Raw genomic sequence first — 18,883 nt, 5'->3', positions numbered from 1 at the left:
AGTGCCTGATTATGCATCAGATAATAGCAAGCAGCGATGTTAAATTTCCTGAATTTGATAATGGTACCGTGGCTGTGCAAAAGAACATCCTTTTCCTAGGAGACACATTCTGTGTACGTGTGTGTCCATGTGTGTACAGAAAGAGCAAAAGCTGATGAAGCAAATGTTAACTAACTATGGGGGAATTTAGGTGAAAGACTCTAAGGGAGGTTCACTAAACTGAACTTTCCTCAAGGATGGAAACTTTTTTTCAAAAAAGAAGTAAAAAAAAAGATCTTAGTTTTATTGTAACATATTTATTGTATTTTCTGGCAAAAAGATAAAATCTAAATGCTTGATCTTTTGGCATATAGTGTGTTAGTCCTCATACTACCTAAGCAGCAGAAATTTGGACAAACACAGAAGCTTGCAACCATGTTTATTAGAAAAATATTATCATTTGGAAATTGCTTTCTTTAAAGGTTGAAGACTTGCTCCAGGGCACTGTTCCTTCTGTTTTCATCAAATTCCCCTTCACATGGCAGGAGTCCCGGTTCTCTGGATGCTCACAGGCCAAGGGATGGCCCATGGTCACCACAAATCCAACCAACACACGGCAAGTCACGAGACAGTACTGTGAAGCCGGCCTGTTGTTTCCATCCAGAAGGTTCTGGAGACAACACAGATGGGAACGGGACAGCAGAGCTACTCAGCAGCCACAAGAGTGATCCGGTTTGCCTGCCGGAGTTCACACCTCACCTTTTCTTCACGAACTTCTTTCTGGAAGCATTGGGATTTAAGCGTCTCCTGCCAGCTCCCAGGGTGCTGTCCCGGACCTGCAGGGTAGCCGAGCGGCTGGAGATGTCGTTCTCTGCGAAGGGAGAGACCCCGGCTATGTAGTCGGGGGCGAACACGTTGGTTTTCTGCCTGGCCTTTCGGGAGAGTCGCAGCTGAGGGAAGCGCTGATCCTCGGTGAGATGGGGGTTGATGGCGTATTTGCCGCCTTTGGGAGCAGGAAGTGAGTACTGCAAAGATGAGGAAAGGCCGTTAGAAGAACAGAGATCCACCGTCACAGCAGATGGCAACAACGGACAGTAATTTCCTGCCTGCTGCGTGCCAAGCGTGTGACACGCTCTTCCCACTTGATTCTCGCCTCAACTCACAGGTGAGAAACCAAACATGGTATTTTGACTATACCTTCAGCTAAGGACAAAAATGAATTAAGTACAGACACAGAACTCTAACAAGAGGGTACTGCTTTCAAGTGGTGTGGGTCAGCAATTCTGAAATGACAACGTATATTCCAGGGCTGAGCAAATGACTATTAAGGGAAACAGTGTTGAGGGTGTTATGAATGTGGAAGAGGGTGGGCTAGGATGCACTCTGGTGTCGGGCTGAAACTGAGGGTATAAATTCATGCTTTTTAACACAGATACAGAAATACAAAATATTCAAGTGTATATTTACACACATGTATGTACTTCCTACCTTTGTCCACTGAGGGCCAAGAAGTAATGACACTCCAGGACAGTGAGCACACCCAGTGCCCAGATTTTTGCTTGTAAAAAACATTCTCCATAAAAAAGAACCAGAGCTCCTAAGAGAAATGGCCGATTCTAGGGCAGGGGCAGGAGAAGGCTGAGTCTAGGAGCATCTTGCTATTGGCGGAAAATAAGAAAAGTGTTCAAATAACCAGGACACGTCAAAAGGACACGAGCTGGCTTGAAGGGGCTCCCACGGGCCAAGCACAGAACAATTCGAATCTCAAAATAATGACAGTAACCGCTGGGCAAGGTGTCTCACACCTGTAATCCTAGCACTCTGGGAGGCCGGGGGGAGGATCACTTAAGGTGAGGAGTTTGAGACCAGCTTGAGCAAGAGTGAGACCTCATCTCTAGTTAAAATAGAAAAATTAGCCAGGTGTGGTGGCGTGTGCCTAAAGTCCCAGCTACCTGGGAGGCTGAGGCAGGAGGATTGCTTGAGCCCCCGAGTTTGAGGTAAATTAGCCAGGTGTGGTGGCGTGTGCCTAAAGTCCCAGCTACCTGGGAGAGTGAGGCAGGAGGATAGCTTGAGCCCCAGAGTTTGAGGTTGCAGTGAGCTAGGATGATGCCACTGCGTTCTGTCCAGGGCAACAGAGCAAGACAGTCTCAAAAAAAAAAAAAAAAAAAAGATAAACATTGGGAAAGCCAGGTGAAGGGTAAATAGGAATTCTTTGTACTATTTTTTGCAATTTTTCTATCAACTGAAAATTATTTCAAAATACAACAGTTAAAAAAAACTCTCCTCATGCATCTGTGGCCCACATGCTGCTTGGGGAAACCAGTGCCACTCACAAGTCCCTCAATCCTTCTCTCTCAATTCCTTGAAACAAATCTCCAACTGCAGCACGTCCAGCCCCGGCCTCTCTTCCAGGCTGAGCGTTCACACTCCTTCCGCTCTGGTTTGTGGAGCTTCCAGGGATCCTGCCCATCCTTCACCTCCTGCACGAATCTCACCTCCACCACATTCCAAATGATCTCCTACTTCGTGACCCCCCACACGTGGTTCTGAGCATTTACTGCCGGCAATTAGCGGTTACTTCTCATGGGATCATGAGCTCAGGAAACTCACAAGGAGGCTTGCAGTACACTCTCCCCGTCTGCCTTGTACCCAAGTCACCGGCTTTCAATACCCCATCTTGCAGGCGCAACTAGGTTTTTGTCCTCTCTGTTCACAAAATTGTGGCGCTGTCAAGGGAACGGCAGACGCGCTACTTACCCGGAGGCCTCGAGGATTCAGCACCTTGGGGTTGCGGGAAAAGTGCATGTGCAGCGTGCCATCGTCGCTGACCGTCACGGACACCTTCTTCAGGGTCTTGTTCCCACAATGTGAACAGAACACTCGGCCCACGTCAGATGTCGTCCTGGAAGACACAAAGGACATGCTTAGTGCTGGAGCCATAGGCGGCAACCCCTTCCCCAGAACGCGAGGCGAGTCACGGGCCTCTGAGAAGGAAACGAGAAGAAACCAAGAAAGGCTGAACCACGCCACACCCGTCACAGAAACGAAGGTCGCCAGCCTCATCCCCAAATGTAACAAACTGCTGCTGTCCCCTGGCGGAGAAGGTAATACAAGGAGCAAATAAGCAGGAGGGAGAAATGAGCAGGATGTTGTTAATTATTAAACAGTAATGAACTCTTACTGAACACGGCCAGGCACTATTCTACACGTTTAACATCTCAGCAATCTGGTGCGATTGGAACTGTCTCCATTTTACAGATAGGGAAACCGAGGCAAGCTGAGGCAGCTCGCTCAAGGTCACACAGCTCAGATGTGCCAGACGTGCCCAGGCAGTGGCTCCAGAATCAGTGCTCTTAACGTCACTGCACTTTCTCAAGGAGCGCATCATTACAGATCTACCTTGTCCCCAAACGTCAGCCGGCATGTTAAACCAGGAGGTGCCTCTGTGGGTGGCAAGAACGTACTAATGAATTACAAAGGAAACGCAATAAAACCTGCCGCGGCTGAACTGAGTGTGGGTTTTGAGGGCGGACCCCGAGGCCTTGCCTCTCTCCTACCCGCTCAAGCCCCCACGGTGGACCCCGCGCAGCAAAAAGCTGCTCCTCTCAAGGGCCAGACAGTGGCCTTGGTTCCTGTCCTTCAGGGGTCCTCCGTCCTCTCCCAACAGCCAGGAGACGAGCTGGGTGGAGCAGCTGGAGAAGCCAAATCCTCATCTGCGAGTCTCCTACACGTGAACTAAGTACCTCTAAGCAGGTGCTAGAACTAGCACAAAAAACCGTGCAGTCACTGGGGCCAACCACACAAGAATGGAGAACATTTCCAGGTCTTTCTATGAATGCATGTTAATTTGGGAACTTAGGGCTTCTGTAAGAAAGGACAAGGGGGAAAATGAAATACTATGAAGCAAGAAGCTTTACTGTCACATGAGCCTGAAACAGGAAAATTACATTCAGATTCAGAAGAATGCACAGGCAGCTCTGAGGAGTGGCTAACTAAGTCACCTGCAGAGCTGCAGAAGATGGTGGTGTGAGTGACTGGTTACTTGGAAGCCTTCAGGGGAACACGGGTCCCCTGTTGCCACCCAGGCAACTCCACCCTCAGTGGAACAGCTCCGGGTACCCAGCGAGCGACACCTTGATGCTTCACGAATGTTCCACACAGGCCTCCCCAACAAGGGCTCCACCAGACGATCTACAGGACGGCCACCGAATGCAGACCGAGTCTGCGGGATGGCTGGAAGCCACCCCAGTCCCAGTCCCCAGGGCCACACTTCACCAGCAAACGAGGCTGTAGTACAGTCTCTTCCGCTCCAACCAGAGGGTCTCCAGGATCCCGGAGGCCTCCCCACAGAACACCAGCGCCCACCACAAGAAGGACCAATTCAGGAGTCAGGAAAGACATGGAGAGAAGAGAGCAGTGGACACGTCACAGTTCACCCAAAAGGAACTCTCGGCTTCCTACATGCCAGACACTGCACTAAGTTCTTAGGATTTATCTTCCTACTTCCTCACAACCACCTTCTCCATTTTATTTAAGAAGAATGTGAAGCACAGAGAAGTGAACCAACTTTTATAAAATGACACAGGCAGAAGATAGAATCTGGATTTGAACCCATGTACTCTGCATCCAGAGTTTACTTTTTTTTTTTTTGTAAATAGGAAATTTCCAGCATAAGGCAGACAGAAGAACACAATGAATCGCCACGTCTTCAACTGATAGCTTCAACAACTATCAGTTCATGGCAAATCTTGTTTCATCTCTATGCCCACCCACTCCTTCCACTGTGCGTACATCAAAGCAAATCCCAGACGTCATTTTGTGCATAAACATTTCAGTAAGTATCTTTAAAGAATGAGGGTTCTTTGCTCCCAGTGCTGCTGAGATAAGGTGGGAGGTCACGGGCAACCTTGTCCTGGGGGTTTCCGTACCCAGGCAGAGGCATAACCTGGGCTGCACTGCAGCAATGAAGTAGAAGAAAACATACATAACGCAGGGCTCTCTTTCAAGAAGGCTGCAGGAGGCTGGGTGCAGTGGCTCATGTCCATAATCCTCACACTCAGGGAGGCCGAGGTGGGAGGATCGCTTGAGCTCAGGAGTTCAAGACCAGCCTGAGCAAGAGGGACCCTACCTCCACAAAAAAACTGAAAAGTTAGCTGGGCGTGGTGGCGAATGCCTGTAGTCCCAGCTACTCGGGAGGCTGAGGCAGGAAGATCACTTGAGCCCAGGAGTGTGAGGTTGCAGTGAGCTGTGATGACGCTACTGCACTCTAGCCAGGGCGACAGAGTAAAAATCTGTCTCAAAAAAACAACAACAAAAGTCTATGGAAGGGACAGGAAGAGAGTGTTCCAGAGGGGCACCGGGTGCAGAGTATCAGTTGTGTACCTGAAACAGCCATGGCAGCGCAAGATGTAGCTCCGGGCCTCGCGGATCAGCATGCCATTCACCGCCAGCACGTGCAGCCCCATCTGCAGCAGAACGTTCTACAACCAACAAGTTAAAGAACTGAACTAAGTCTTCTTTTAACGTTCATTTCTGTAATCACAGTTAAGGGAACATCACAAACCTCGCTTTGGCCCACCATCCTTGGCTTTTGCTAAGGAAAGTCACCTTGGGATCCTCTCAAGATATTTCAGTGAGGACAAGGACCCAGGTTTCTTTCTAATCCCCAGTCCTGGGGCCTGTACCCATCATTTCACAAAACCCGTCGTTAGCAATCGCTCTCGACAGAAATGTTTATTTTCTCAGGGGTTCAGGGGTGAATATATTCATTTCTGGGCTGGAAACTCTCTAACTTCTCCAAGTACCTAACGGAGCACAGAACGTTATATACACTGAAAGAAAAGTACCAATAGATTATGAATGATAAACATTAAACACTTAATAATTACCAAAGAGAATAGTTTCTACAGCCAGGAAAGAAGCATCACACAACAGCAGCTCTGCACACATCCCAACCTCTGCAGGACCATGCCGATGTTGTCTGTGACATAAAGCCCATGAGCGGCCCCTGCCTGCCCCACCCACCTGCATGGCGAAGTCTGTAGTCACGCAGCCGACCCGCACGTCCTTGGGGACATCGCACTGCTCCAGCTCCTGCTGGATCTGCTTGATGTTGCTGGGGGTTATCCACCCGCCCCCATCGTCATCGCTGTCTTCGCCTTTTCTCTCTTCAAGCCCATTTTCTTCCTCCTCCTCCTCCTCCTCACTTGGAACATCCTCACCTCTGTCAATCTGAAACACCAAGAGAATTCACAAACTCCAGGCCCACAGGAGCGGCGGGGAGGAGCTACGGTGTTGCCATCCGATCAGAAGTCAGTCCCTTACCAGCAGCTCCTGCAGTTCCCGATCGATATTAGGCAGCGGGTTTCTCCAGAACGTGAAGGAATTGAATTCTAGGTCCTCAGGCTCACTGGCCAGGTGTCCTTTCTCTACCGTGTCTTTTGGAGGTTTAGGCTGAGACTAAAAGAAATAATAAAAACCTGAAACCGAGAGGGTTACAAACGAAATCACATGTGACATAGAAGTCAGATGAGACAGGGCAGGACAAACTATGATATTCGTCCCGGTAAATCTGGTTCACTATAAACACATAACTTGGAGAGACATGACATGTAGCAGAAAGGGCATGAAGAGCCCGGATTGTCTAAAAAATTACCTTGGAGGGCAGATGGAAACCAGAAATGTGCAGAGGAGTTTCTGGGTGCTGAATCGATGAGGTCACTTTAACCTTAAAAACAAAAAATGATAGCTCTGAGCAAGGAAATATAGTTTGAAAATCCAGCATGAAAGGGTAATTTAAAAAACAAAAACATTTTCCCCTGATTACTGAAATCAAAGATATGCAATGTTCAGAAAAATTTGGAAAATATAAAAAATATATATAAATTCAGTCATTCCAATGCCACTAAATAACCACTTCAGATATTTGTTTTTTCCCATTATACATATAGCTGTCATGAACATTATTATCTGTAAAACCTGGAATTATTTTTGGTTACATCATTAGGATAAATACCTAAGAGTAGAAGATATGCTGTTTTAAAGCTTTTTTTTTGAGACAGAGTCTCACTCTGTTGCCTGGGCTAGAGTGTCATGGCGTTAGCCTAGCTCACAGCAACCTCAAACTCCTGGGCTCAAGGGATCCTTCTGTCTCAGCCTCTCTAGTAGCAGGGATTACAGGCATGCACCACCATGCCTGGCTAATTTTTTCTATATATTTTTAGTTGTCCAGCTAATTTATTTCTATTTTTAGTAGAGATGGGGTCTCGCTCTTGCTCAGGCTGGTCTCGAACTCCTGACCTCAAGTGATCCTCCCGCCTCAGCCTCCCAGAGAGTTAGGATTACAAGCATGAGCCACCATGCCCGGCCCATTTTAAAGCTTTTGATACAAACTAACTCTTTCCAAAATGGCCACAGGAAAGGGCAGTTTTTAGAAATCATGGACCGATGGGTGCCAAATGGAAAACCAACTTCCAGGTACCCTAGGTTCAGACAGTCACAGAGTCAAAGCTTATGTATAATTATTCCATTTACTATTCTGATTATTTGGCTTCCAAAATCCTCTAGCCTAGAAACAGCTAATGGGACCCAGGCACAAATCCATCAGTCTCTTCAGCCTAGCCAAGGTGAGTAAGTCCCTAAAAGCACAATAGGAACCCAGAGTTTTGAAGGCAGCAAGGGTTGAAAAAAGTTGCAAGCATTTAGTGTTCCTTCTTTTTTTACTTTCAGAAGGAATTCTATTACAAAAAAAGAATACAGGCCGGGCGTGGTGGCTCACGCCTGTAATCCCAGCACTTAATGAGTCTGAGGTAGGAGAATCGCTTGAAGCCAGGAGTCTGAGGTTGCAGAGAGCTATGATGATGCCACTGCACTCTAGCCAGGCAACAGAGTGAGTGAGACCCTGTCTCTAAATAAATAAATAAATATAGATTTTTACTTTTTTTGCATTTTTCAAATTTGAACAACCCTTCCCAAGAACCCACAGAGACACATCTGCTAATTGTAATGGATGAACTTTATTTGCACTCCGACCCAAACAAACTCTTAATAAAATTTATAAAATAATTGGGAATTGTGAACACTGACTGGATATTTGATGATATTAGAGATTACTGCTAATTTTGTGTAGGTGTCATAATCACTTTGAGGTAATTTTTTTAGAGTCCTTATGGGGCAGTGGGTCAGTATAGACAAAAACAGACCAGCTGTGAGATGCTAATTGTGAAGGTGGAATGATGGGGATTACTGGGCTCATCACAACATTCCCTCTAGCAGATAGTTTCCATAAGGTTTAAAAAAACCCAACCCTCTTAATTTACCTTTTCTGGTTCTTGTTTTAGGTGAGACACTCCAACAAACTCTGCTTCCAACTGGTAGGTGAGTGCCAGCACTTGGATATCTGTGGCAGAGAGACTGGGATAATCTCCAGTTTTCTTTGAAAACTCAGTCACTGTAAACAAAAGATTTCTAGTCTCAGTTAGAGGCAAAAAGCCATATGACCTTGGATAAACCCAACAAAAGTTATTGAAGAATTTAGAAAGGACCAAGATCCCATGAAAAATCTTAACACTTTCATTCATTTTCTGATCTTTTTTCTACTCATAGTTGAGAAATTTGTGTTCTCCACCAATGATTCATGCCAGTGAGAATAGAAGAAGCAGAACGTCATTAAAAGTTAGCACAATGATGAGAGTTCCTTATTTAAGCTTTACTAGTACGTTAGAATAGAAGCTCTAGTTTCTTCCAGCTCTAAAATTCTTTTATTTTAAGCATACAATGTAGATTAACAGGATGGATGATCAGATTCCAAAATGGAATAGATAGTTAATTCAACAGGTTGAGTATGCCATGTCGAAAATGCTTGGGACCAGAAATATTTCAGATTTCAGATATTTTTAGATTTTAGAGTACTATTTGCATATGTATAATGAGTTATCTTAGGGATGGGACCCAGGTCTAGACAAAAAATTCATTTATGCTTCATATACAGATATAGCCTGAAGGTAATTTTACATCCTTTTAAAAAAGAGACCAGTTCTTGCTATGTTGCCCAGGCTGGCCTTGAACTCCTGGGCTCAGGCGATCCTTCTGCCTCAGCCTCCCAAATAGGTTGGACTACAGGCATGTGCCACTGTGCCTGGCTGAGAAATTGTTCTGAAGATAATTTTATACAATAATTTTAATAGTTTTCATGCACAAAATTGAGGTGTGGAAACTTGTGGCATCATGTCTGCAGTTAAGTTTTGGATTTTGGAGCATTTCGGATTTAGAATTTTTGGATCAGGGATGCTGGGCCTGTAATTGTAGTCTATGAAGAAATAAAAATAAACATTGAGATGTTTGTAACAAATAATGAACAATTGAAAAAAAAAGTCAGCCTTGTTTGGTGCTCATGCCTATAATCCTAGCACTTTGGGAGGCTGAGGCAGGACTGCTTGAGGCCAGGAGTTCAAGACCAGCCTCTTCAACATAGTGAGACCCTCTCTCTACAAAAAATAGAAAAATTAGCCTGGTGTGGTGGTGCATACCTGTAGTCCCAGCTACTTGGGAGGCTGAGGTGGGAGGACTGCTTGAGCCCGGGCATTTGGGGTTGCAGTGAGGTATGACAACAACACTGCACTCTAGCCTGGGCAACAGAGCAAGACCCTGTCTCAAAACCAACAAAAAAACCAACAAAAAAACCCCACTATGTTTAATATATAGTAAATGCCAGCTGTCACTATTGTTATTCTCCTGAAACATGGACAATAAAGACTTGAAATTTCCTGACATTAACAGAAAGATGTTTTCTGCTACACTGGCACAAGGAACAGTAAAGATACTGCTCAATATTTCCTAAAAAATGGACATGAGTCAGCAGCAGCCACAATTTATTGTGTACTTACTGTGTATGAGGCTCTGTGTTAAAAGCTTTACACATTAATTCATTTCATCCTCTGCCAAATCCTATTAAGTACTATTAGTATTTCCTTAGAAAATTTAGTAACTTGTCAAACATCACACAGCCAGTAAGTTGCTAGAGAAAGTCATAGAAGTCACAGAGTAGGTAACATCAAAACACTTCAAATCACTGAGGGCCTTTCCTGGGTTGCGTACCATCACCTTGACCCCTAACAAGAGAACAACCCTGACTCCTAAGTCAAGAGATAATTGTTTAGTTTTCTTTCAAGTTGAATGCAAGACCTAAAAGCATCCTTTTAAGTTGAAGCTGACCTCTGTATCCAAAACAGTCACCACCTTAATCTACTGAAAAGAAATGGACGAAAGTATTAAGAGATCTGGGTTCTCCTATTTTAAATCAGAACAAATTCACTGTATGCTTATAAAGCGCTAAACAACGCTGAGTGACAGACTCCTCAATTAATGCTCGCAGCAAACCCAGAGGTAGATATTATCATTCCCATTTTGCAGTGATGTACCTGAGAGCACTTAGCTAGTTACTGGCAAGGCCTGGCTGCCTCCAGAACCAGGAGGCCTCCCTCCCAGCACGATCTCCTAGAAAGTGCTGTCTCTAGATCACATGCTCTGCTAAAGCAGCCAGACCCGAGCGAGTCCCGTACGCACCCCGGGCCCCAGCTTCCCGCTCAACGCCGGGACAAAGGCACTCACCCAGCCGCACGTACTCGGGGAAGGGCTCCCTGAACCTCAGCTCGTAGGGCAGGACCGCGAGCCGCCTGCGCGTGGCTTTATCCCGAATCTCGCTGACCACCTCCCGGATGGTGTAGATGTTCTTGCCGATGTCCTGCGGAGAGATCGGCCCAGCTCACACCCACCCGATTTCACGCCAACCCAGACCACGTTCCTCTGGGCTAAGTCTCCCAGTACCTGCAAAGCCGCGTCCCGCAAAAAAGCGCCGGCGTCCGCCACAACGTGTTCCACGGGCGCCATCTTGGCCGGACGAGTAGGCAGCGCGCATGCGCACCGAATTTGAGCCCGCCCCTACGTCCAATCCAGGCCTCTGGGAACCAGGAGGAACAGCCGCGACTTAGCGGCGCCTCCTGGCGGCCGCTCCCGCTCTCCCCGCTCAGGACTGCCCGCGCGCATGCGCAGCGGCGCCGCCTGCCCCGCCAGAGGTGTAGGCGGGCTCAAAGCTTGGGGGACACCTGGGACTCAACTTCAGTCTCCACTTGGCGCCTTTTTTACTTTTAAATGTACAACTTGAGTATATCTGCAGGGTTAGAAGTTAGTCAATACAGGTAACCTAATTTAATTATCACAACTCTATGAGATAGGTATTATTTTATAGGCAAGAGATATAGCTACATAGGACCAGGTGACAAGGCGGGTAGGTCTTGTTAACAAGGTAACATCCCACGAAACTGACTTGGAGCCCCTTTCTCATCCATTATGTTATACTGACCTCTGCTTATGTACCTCCACTTCGTTTTTTTTTTTAAAATCATTCCTAGGATAACCTCCACTTGGGTTTATGTCTTGTTTTTTTGTTGTTTTTCTTTTCTTTTGTTTTCATTTAAAGAGGTGGGTTTTGGTGCGGTGGCTCACGCCAGTAATCCTAGCACTCTGGGAGGCCGAAGCGGGAGGATCGCTTGAGCTCAGGAATTGAGACCAGCCTTAGCAAGAGCCAGACCCCATCTAAAAATAGAAAAAAATTAGCCGGTCAACTAAAAACAGAAAGAAAAAAAAAAAATAGCCGGGCGGGCGTGGTGGCCTTCCCCTATAGTCCCAGCTACTCGGGAGGCTGAGGCAGGAGGATTGATTGAGCCCAGGAGTTTGAGGTTGCTGTGAGCTAGGCTGACGCCACGGCACTCTAGCCCTGGCAACATAGCCTGACTCTGTCTAAAAAAAAAAAAGAAAGATGGGTTTTGCTCTGTCGCCCAGAGACTAGAGTGCAGTGGCACCATCACAACTCACTGCAGCCTCGAACTCCTGAGGTCAAGTGATCCTCCCACCTCACCCTCCCAAGTAGCTGGGACTACAAGCACAGATAATTTTTTTTTATTTAATTTTTTGTAGAGGCAAAGTCTTGGTATATTTCCCAGGTTGGTCTCAAACTGCTGACCTCAAGTGATCCTCCCGCCTGGGCCTCCCAAAGTGCTGGGATTACAGGGTTATTTGTCTTAATATCCTCACCTTACCTACCTAAGCAAGGCACATAAATTGTTAACAAATAATTTCTTGCTGGATCCAAGGGAAGGGGTATTAAATGACTTCTAAATTTCCTTTCAAATCTGAGATTCCTTAATTATGAGATCCGGCCTATTACATGCTGGTGAATTTTGACTGAATGTTGACTTGACTCTTCAATCATCCATTTTCATTCAAACTTTCTTTATCAGGTCTTCGCTCCAATTTATTCCTCAATTGTAATTTATCTGTATGCCCACCAAAATCCTTCAGCACCCTGAGGGTCCCCTTCAGCAGTTACCCAAATTCTTTATCCTTCCTCAAATATCTTCTGTCTCATCCTTTGTCACCACGCAGTCTCTTCAAGCTCTAGATCCTGCCTGTGCTACCTGCCCTAACAGAGCATGGTTGGAGGATATTTCTCAGTTTCTAGTTTATCAGATCAATTTTTTCGTTCTTGTTTCTGAGCTTTCTCAGCTTTTCTGCAGGATTTGGTATCACTGACCATCTCCTCTTTCTGGACTGCCTCTTCTTGCCTGACTTTGGTGATTTTTCACCATCCTGGTATCCCTGTCTCTTTTATGCCTTCTCACCCTCTCTTCCTCTTGCTTTGCAAACACATGCCTTCCACCGAGAAATGTCTTGGCCACTTTGTTTATCTAAGTTCTCTCCTCCAGAAATAGTGTCTATCCTCCAGCCTTCTATGATCACATTGGAAGAACACCTCCCAAATCTATATGGCCAATCCCTGTCTTATTCCCCAGGCCACCTTTTATGGGAACATCCATTTAGAAAGCTTCTGGCATCTTCACTCAAGAGGAAGATTAAAACTGAGACAACTATCTGCCCCCCTCAAACTTTCTACACTTGTTTGAGTTCCCATTAAAGATATTACCAGCAAAAGCATTCGGGGTAGGGATCTCTGAGTCATCCCTGTCTCCACCCTCACTCCTCTCAGTAAAGTTTGTAAATGCCACTCTGGAATGTTCGTGATATTTGGATTCCTTTCACATCCATTCCCATTATTCTAATCAAGTTTATATCTCTTGCCCAGAAAATGTAATTCCAATCCTTCAATACTGCTATTCCTTTTTTTTTTTTTACTTAGTCTGCAGACCCAAAGTTACAAATACTGCTATTCCTGTCTCTAATTTTTACTTCTCCAATTGGTTGCCCATGTTGACCTAAAAGGGGAGGGACAATGTGGGAACTGGACTCCATAAAGGAGATTTATTATGGAGGACTCCATAATAAAGTTGGTAGGGATTGCTCTGTAAACCCTAGAATGAAGAATGATGATCCAGGCCAGCGATTGAGAATCACCTGCAGAGCTTGGGAAAACAAGTGACTGGACCTCATCCTCAGTTTCTGATTCAGTAGGTCTTGGTGGGGCCTGAGATTTTGCATTTCTAATGAGTTCTAAGGGATGCTGTTGCCGCAGACCTGGGGGCCACACTTTGAGGACCACTGATTTAGGGGAATAGTTAGGAGGAGAAAGATCGGGCTTTGAGCTATTTATTTTCTGGTAAACACTAAGAATACTTAAAGGATTTCGTGACACTGTACTTTTTGTAGTACTTTAGATAGTATTTTAATCCCTTTTCTGTTTCCCTGTAACAGGTTTCTCCAAGCCCTTCAAAGCTTTAGATGGACCCCCATTTATTCAACAAACATATGTTGAAAGCTAATTTATATCACCATGGGTTCACTGATATCACAGCTACGAACAAAATGATATTTTATGTAGTGTCCTAGACCTGCAGAGTTTATGAATTTGGAGTTGGGTCTTGGAGGACCACCAGGGCAAACATAGTGAGATACGAAAGTCCAAAAAGTGTTCAAGGAATGGAGGGTAGTGTCTTTGGGTGGAACAGGACACATCTGGGGACAGATTCTTTCAGAGGTGAACTCACCTCCTGAGATAATTTTTTGAAGCTCCTGGTTTTATTTAAAAAGGTGAAAAAATTTTAACACACCATCACAAAATGATAGTGGCTTTTAAAAGTTTACAATAACAAATGAACACTTTCGAATACATATAGGACTCAACATGTAACTCACTTGGAGATAATGTCAACTTTTACATGTGAGGCCTTCCATGAAAGAGAAAGATCTTGTTTCTGTGCCAGTGAAGATCTGAGCTCACTTCCAGGACGGGAAAAGGTAGAGGCTGTGAAAGGATATGCTTCCTCAACAGTGGGCTAGCGGAGAGAAAAGCTCACTGCAGAGGAAACGCTACTGGAAATCAGTAGGTGCCCCTAGAATTCCTCTGGACTTTCCTGGAGATGTCCTCAGCTTTCTTGTCTGCCTTTGCCCTTTTTTTTATTCTGCCTGAAAATTCTGCCAGCCTGTTCCTGTGTACTTGATCTCTAACAAACGGCTCAATTGTTCCCACGTGTGTAATCTGGTCCCCTGATTATCCAAATCAGATCCCCCCCACCCCACCCCAAGGACAGATTTAAACTCTTCTCACTACACTTAAGAAATTTCAGTTCTGTCACGCAATTAATAGTTATTATTTCTGCCTTGCAATGTAATTAATTGAGTAAACTACTTTAAATAGGTTGGATGTCCGGGACTGTGTTTTAGGGGTCTTTTTCCTTATGTAAACGTTATCAATTTTCTTTTAAACTTTTCTGGGGACACATATTTTAGACTTTTTATGTGTCCTTTAAAAAAATCTATAAGATCTATAGCCATGAGTTTGGTGCTCAATAAATGTTAATAAAATCTATTTAGGCCAGGTGTGGTGGCTCACACCTGTAATCCTAGCACTTTGGGAGGCTGAGGTGGGATTGAGGCCAAGAGTTCAAGACAAGCTTGAGCAAGAGTGAGATCCTCCCCATCTCTACAAAAAATATAAAATAAAAATTAGCTGTGTGGTGGTGTGTGCCTGTAGTCCCCACTACTGGAGAGGCTGAGGCCAGGAGGATCGCTGGAGCCCAGAAGGTGGAGGTTACCGTGAGCTAAGATGATATCACTGCACTCTACCCCCAGAGACAGATTAAGATTCTATCTCAAAAAAAAAAAATCTATTTAACAAACTGAGGTCTCCTATGGACGAGGCCCTATTGTAGAAGATGGGATATAGTTCCTGCCTTCATAATTCTTGTAGTGGGAAACATACATGTATTCATATATTCTTACAAAAGTCAGATTGTGATAAGTCTGGAGGAAATACAGAGAAAAAAATAAAGCAGGAAGTAGGCTGGGGGGAGGGGAAGGAAGTGATGAGTTATAATTTTAAATGAGGTGATCATGAAAGGCTTCACTGAGAGAGTTGAGCAAACATCTGAAAGACATATCTGACTATATGGGGAAAAAGCTTTCCAGGCAGAGGGACAAGCAAGTGCAAAGGCCCTTAGGCCAGAGTGGCTGAAGCAGGGTGACAAGGGAAAGAGTAGCTGGAGACGAGATGAGAAAAATAAGGGGGAGGTGTGGGAGAGATCATGGAGGGCCTTGTAGATCCCAGTCACTACATTAGCTTTTGTTCCTTTGAAGCACAGTGCATGCTCTTTGCCTTGTCCGTTCTCCCCTTTAGTGAACATTGACTCTAATGCCACCAAATCAAGGAAGCCTTCCCTAAATTCCTCTAGAATAGAATTGGTAAAACTCCCATCAATGAAACTAGAAAAGTACAGATTTATGGATGGGATGAATATAGGGTTTAACATATTAAGAGAGGGCTGTATCTCTGTGAAAGTCAATCTCCTGGATTTGAAATAGGAATAGGAAAAGTAAAGACTAAGTGTTCAACCAATTTAATTTGTATGCATGATAGGATCCATCCAAACTCAAAGACCCCAAAATAACAGAATAATTAGTACACAGTCCTTAAGACTAATTAGGTGATAAGCATTCATTTTAATCAATGGTGATTAAATTCAGCCTTCATTCACATTCACCTTGTCAAAGCTGAGGGTCCAGAATTTAAGTCAAGAATGCTGCTTTAAAATATTTCTGGCTGGGCATGGTGCCATGCACCTGTAGTCCCACCTACTCAGGTTGGGCTGAGGCAAGAGGATTGCTTGAGGCCGGGAGTTGGAGTCCAGCCTGGGCAACATAGTGAGACCCATCTCTTAAAAAAAATGTTTTTGCTAATTCATAAAGTTCTATGTACTCTGTAGATTAAGGGAATGGGGGTTGGTTTGGTGTGGTGGGGCATTTTTGTGGACCTGAGGCAGGGGTCTTGAAGCTTTTCTAATTTTGCTTTATGTCACAAGAACAGATGTTCCACAAAGGCCAGGATTTTTGTTTCTAGATCCTGGAACAGTGTCTGGCACAGAATAGGCGTAGGGCTGCCAGTAAATAAAAATACCAGATGCTCAATTCAACTTGATTTTCATATAATCAACAAATACTTTTTTAGTATAAATACGTCCTATGCAGTATTTGGGATATACATGTTCCACTGCTGTTTAGCTGACATTCAAATGTAACTGGGTGGCCTGTATTTTATCTCGCAACCCTACTCAAGGAGCTCAATAAATGTTTGTTGACTTAATTGATTAGAGGTCTCCTTTCACCTGTAAAACGGGGCTAGTAATTGTCCCCGCCTGCACTGGGCTGATAGGCAGAGTAAACGAAGCGTCTGGAACTCCGTGAGCCCTCAGTCTACATGATCGCCCGGGGACCACGCAGCGAACAGAAAACCCTCCCCCTTCCAAACACACGAGTGGTAAGAGGGCCCCCTGTAGACCGAAGGTTCCCGGGCCAGGCGTAGGTTGTCCGCACCTGGGAGGCCGGCCAGCCTCTTCCGGGTCAGGTGACCACGTGCGGTCACGTGACCCGGCCCGAGTGCGGGCGGTGGAAGGCGGAAGTGGGAGAGGACTTGGGCGCCGCTGCTGTGGCCGCGGCAGGTAGCGGGCGCCGGCGCGGGGGGCGCGGCGGCGGGCGGGCGGCGCGAGGCGGGCCGGGGGCGGCGGGCGGCTCGCGGTGGGCCGGGGGCGGCGCGGCCGGGGCGCCGGGGGGCGGCGGCTTCCTGTGGGAGGGGCCTGGCGCGGCGGTTCCGGCCTCCGAGGAGGGGTGTCCCGGCTCCCGCCCGAGCCGGGTGGGCGCGCCGCGGGCCGGGCGGGGGCCGCTCGGAGGTGGGCGCCCGGGCAGCCTCGGGCGCAGCGGGAGCGAGTCTTTCCGGAAGGGGAGAGGCGCTTGGGTGCCCAGGGACGGAGGAGTGTCATCTTTGTGGAGGGACCGGGACCTGAGGAAGGGGCGACTTGGGACCGAGCTGGAAGGGGGTGCCTGAGAAGGGGCGTGTGGCTCGGGGGAAAGGGAGAAGAACTCAGGGAGAAGATGCTGCCTGAACAACATCTGAGAGTCTCTTCCTTCCTTCCTCTTTTGGAATGAGTGCTACCCGAGACTCAGATTGCGGTCCCATTCAGTTTTTAAACTTCAGGAGGGATCACGGAATGTTGATCGTCTTGCTTTCGTCGCACCCACTTAGTCCTGCTTGGGTAGGGTTGCCACTTCTTGGCAACTTGGCCCTTCAGATCATCTTTCTTTGAGATTCTTTTCCCTGATCAGGTCATCATCGAGACTTAACAAAAAACAAATGTGGGCACTTTGCTCTGCTTGTGCCCACGTTTTTTAGCCTGAACTGTTGACCGCGACCTAGCCCAGCATTACCTCAGCAACGTAGTGACGGCTGAAATCCTGGACGGACCAGTGTCTACTTATACTGCTTTATGACTTTTCCTCTTTCTTCGGTTTAAATTATTCAGCATCCCTTACCATGTGACTCTTTATCTTGACGAACTGTAACTAGTTAGGGTGACTGAGAGGTCTGTGTTGTGTTCCTTCGCGCTATGATCTGGTTCATGATTTTGAGATTGAATACTTGTGTTAAAGCTGTTCATCCTCTTCTTTTTCTTAATGTTTGCTAAAATTTGCAGAAGTGAAACGAGTTTCAAGAATGCAGTATAACTGGAATGAATGTTCAAATGGGACATTCACAGGAGCCAGAGTCGTTTTGGGTTACAAGCAGGGGGAAAAAAAAGTACTTTGCTAATGTATTATGAGTTCAAGTTCTTGGAATATTTGGCAAATAATTTAAAAGTTAATTTTTGTAGCAGCCCTGTGAGTTAGGTTGGGAAGGTGTTATTCCTATTTCACAAGGAACAAACGGACCTAAGAGAGATGACTTGGTTTTTTAAAACAATTTATTACTCTTTCTTGTTTACTGGTCTCTTTCTTCCTTCTAGACTGCAGATCCTTCAAGGGCAGGTTTCATGTTTTATTTGGATACTAGCCTAGTGCCTGGCAGGTTGTGGGCACTTGATAAATGTTTGGTGAATAAATGAATTTCTAAAGGTCACACGGCTGTAAGTGGCAAACAAGGAATTTGAACCCAGGTCTTCTATTCTCCCTTTTTTCTTGTCATACAAGCTTGCCATTTTGAGTTATTGGTCTATATGAAAACGATAGGTATAAGAGAAAGGCTTGGATTGACTTCTCAGTCTCTTTCCCTTAATGACACCAACATCTCATTTAATCTTTTTCTTCCCCTGAACCTCGAATTCGTCTGTAATCATTAAATCCTCTCTATGATCTTGTGAAGATTAGTATTGTCCCTTTTCCACATATGAAGAAATTGAGGCCTGGTAAAGTCTTTAATTTAGATTCCAGGCTGGGCGCACTGGCTCATGCCTGTAATCCTAGCACTCTGGGAGGCTGAGGCGGGAGGATTGCTTGAGGTCAGGAATTCGAGACCAGCTTGAGCAAGAGTGAGACCCCTGTGTCTACTAAAAATAGAAAAAATTAGCTAGGTGTGGTGGCACACGACTGTAGTCCTGGTTACTCGGGAGGCTGAGGCAGGAGGATTGCT

General features: G+C 45.8%; 2 protein-coding genes across 6 annotated transcripts in view; one reads left to right on the top strand and one right to left on the bottom strand.

Annotated features, from left to right (window-relative positions):
* Positions 1-401: 401 nt before the first annotated feature.
* On the bottom strand, positions 402-10,924 carry NOB1 (NIN1 (RPN12) binding protein 1 homolog). 2 transcript variants are annotated; one of them, XM_045533368.1, is made up of 9 exons: positions 10,804-10,924; positions 10,588-10,720; positions 8,298-8,428; positions 6,635-6,706; positions 6,304-6,438; positions 6,004-6,210; positions 5,362-5,459; positions 2,737-2,881; positions 402-1,004 (listed from the first exon to the last, which is right to left on the bottom strand). In XM_045533368.1, exons 1-9 carry the CDS (start codon positions 10,864-10,866, stop codon positions 735-737), a joined length of 1,254 nt encoding a protein of 417 aa, XP_045389324.1. In that variant the 5' UTR covers positions 10,867-10,924; the 3' UTR covers positions 402-734. The 2 variants fall into 2 exon arrangements, with proteins under 2 accessions (XP_045389324.1, XP_045389325.1); XM_045533369.1 differs by having other exon boundaries at positions 8,298-8,377; positions 10,804-10,878.
* A 5,890-nt stretch (positions 10,925-16,814) lies between these two features.
* WWP2 (WW domain containing E3 ubiquitin protein ligase 2) overlaps positions 16,815-18,883 on the top strand; it is a 128,958-nt gene continuing 126,889 nt past the window's right edge. For 2 of the 4 annotated variants that reach the window (XM_045533364.1, XM_045533367.1), the window contains exon 1: positions 16,833-16,922. The gene's annotated coding sequence lies outside the window, so the exon portion shown is untranslated. Of the gene's footprint in view, positions 16,923-18,883 lie in introns of all 4 variants that reach the window. The other 2 variants (XM_045533361.1, XM_045533362.1) reach the window with 2 other exon arrangements.

This window comes from Lemur catta, chromosome 20 (genome assembly GCF_020740605.2).
Source record: "Lemur catta isolate mLemCat1 chromosome 20, mLemCat1.pri, whole genome shotgun sequence".
Taxonomy (NCBI): domain Eukaryota; kingdom Metazoa; phylum Chordata; class Mammalia; order Primates; family Lemuridae; genus Lemur; species Lemur catta.
This window is presented reverse-complemented; position numbering and strand designations above follow the sequence as displayed.

Excerpts from the sequence above, each read along its gene's own strand:
- NOB1 (XM_045533368.1), bottom strand. The coding sequence starts at position 10,866 with ATGGCGCCCGTGGAACACGTTGTGGCGGACGCCGGCGCTTTTTTGCGG. Across the intron at positions 10,721-10,803 it reads TGCGGGACGCGGCTTTGCAG|GACATCGGCAAGAACATCTA; the intron begins GTACTGGGAGAC and ends ATCTCTCCGCAG. Across the intron at positions 6,439-6,634 it reads GTTTCCATCTGCCCTCCAAG|TCTCAGCCTAAACCTCCAAA; the intron begins GTAATTTTTTAG and ends TATTTCTTTTAG.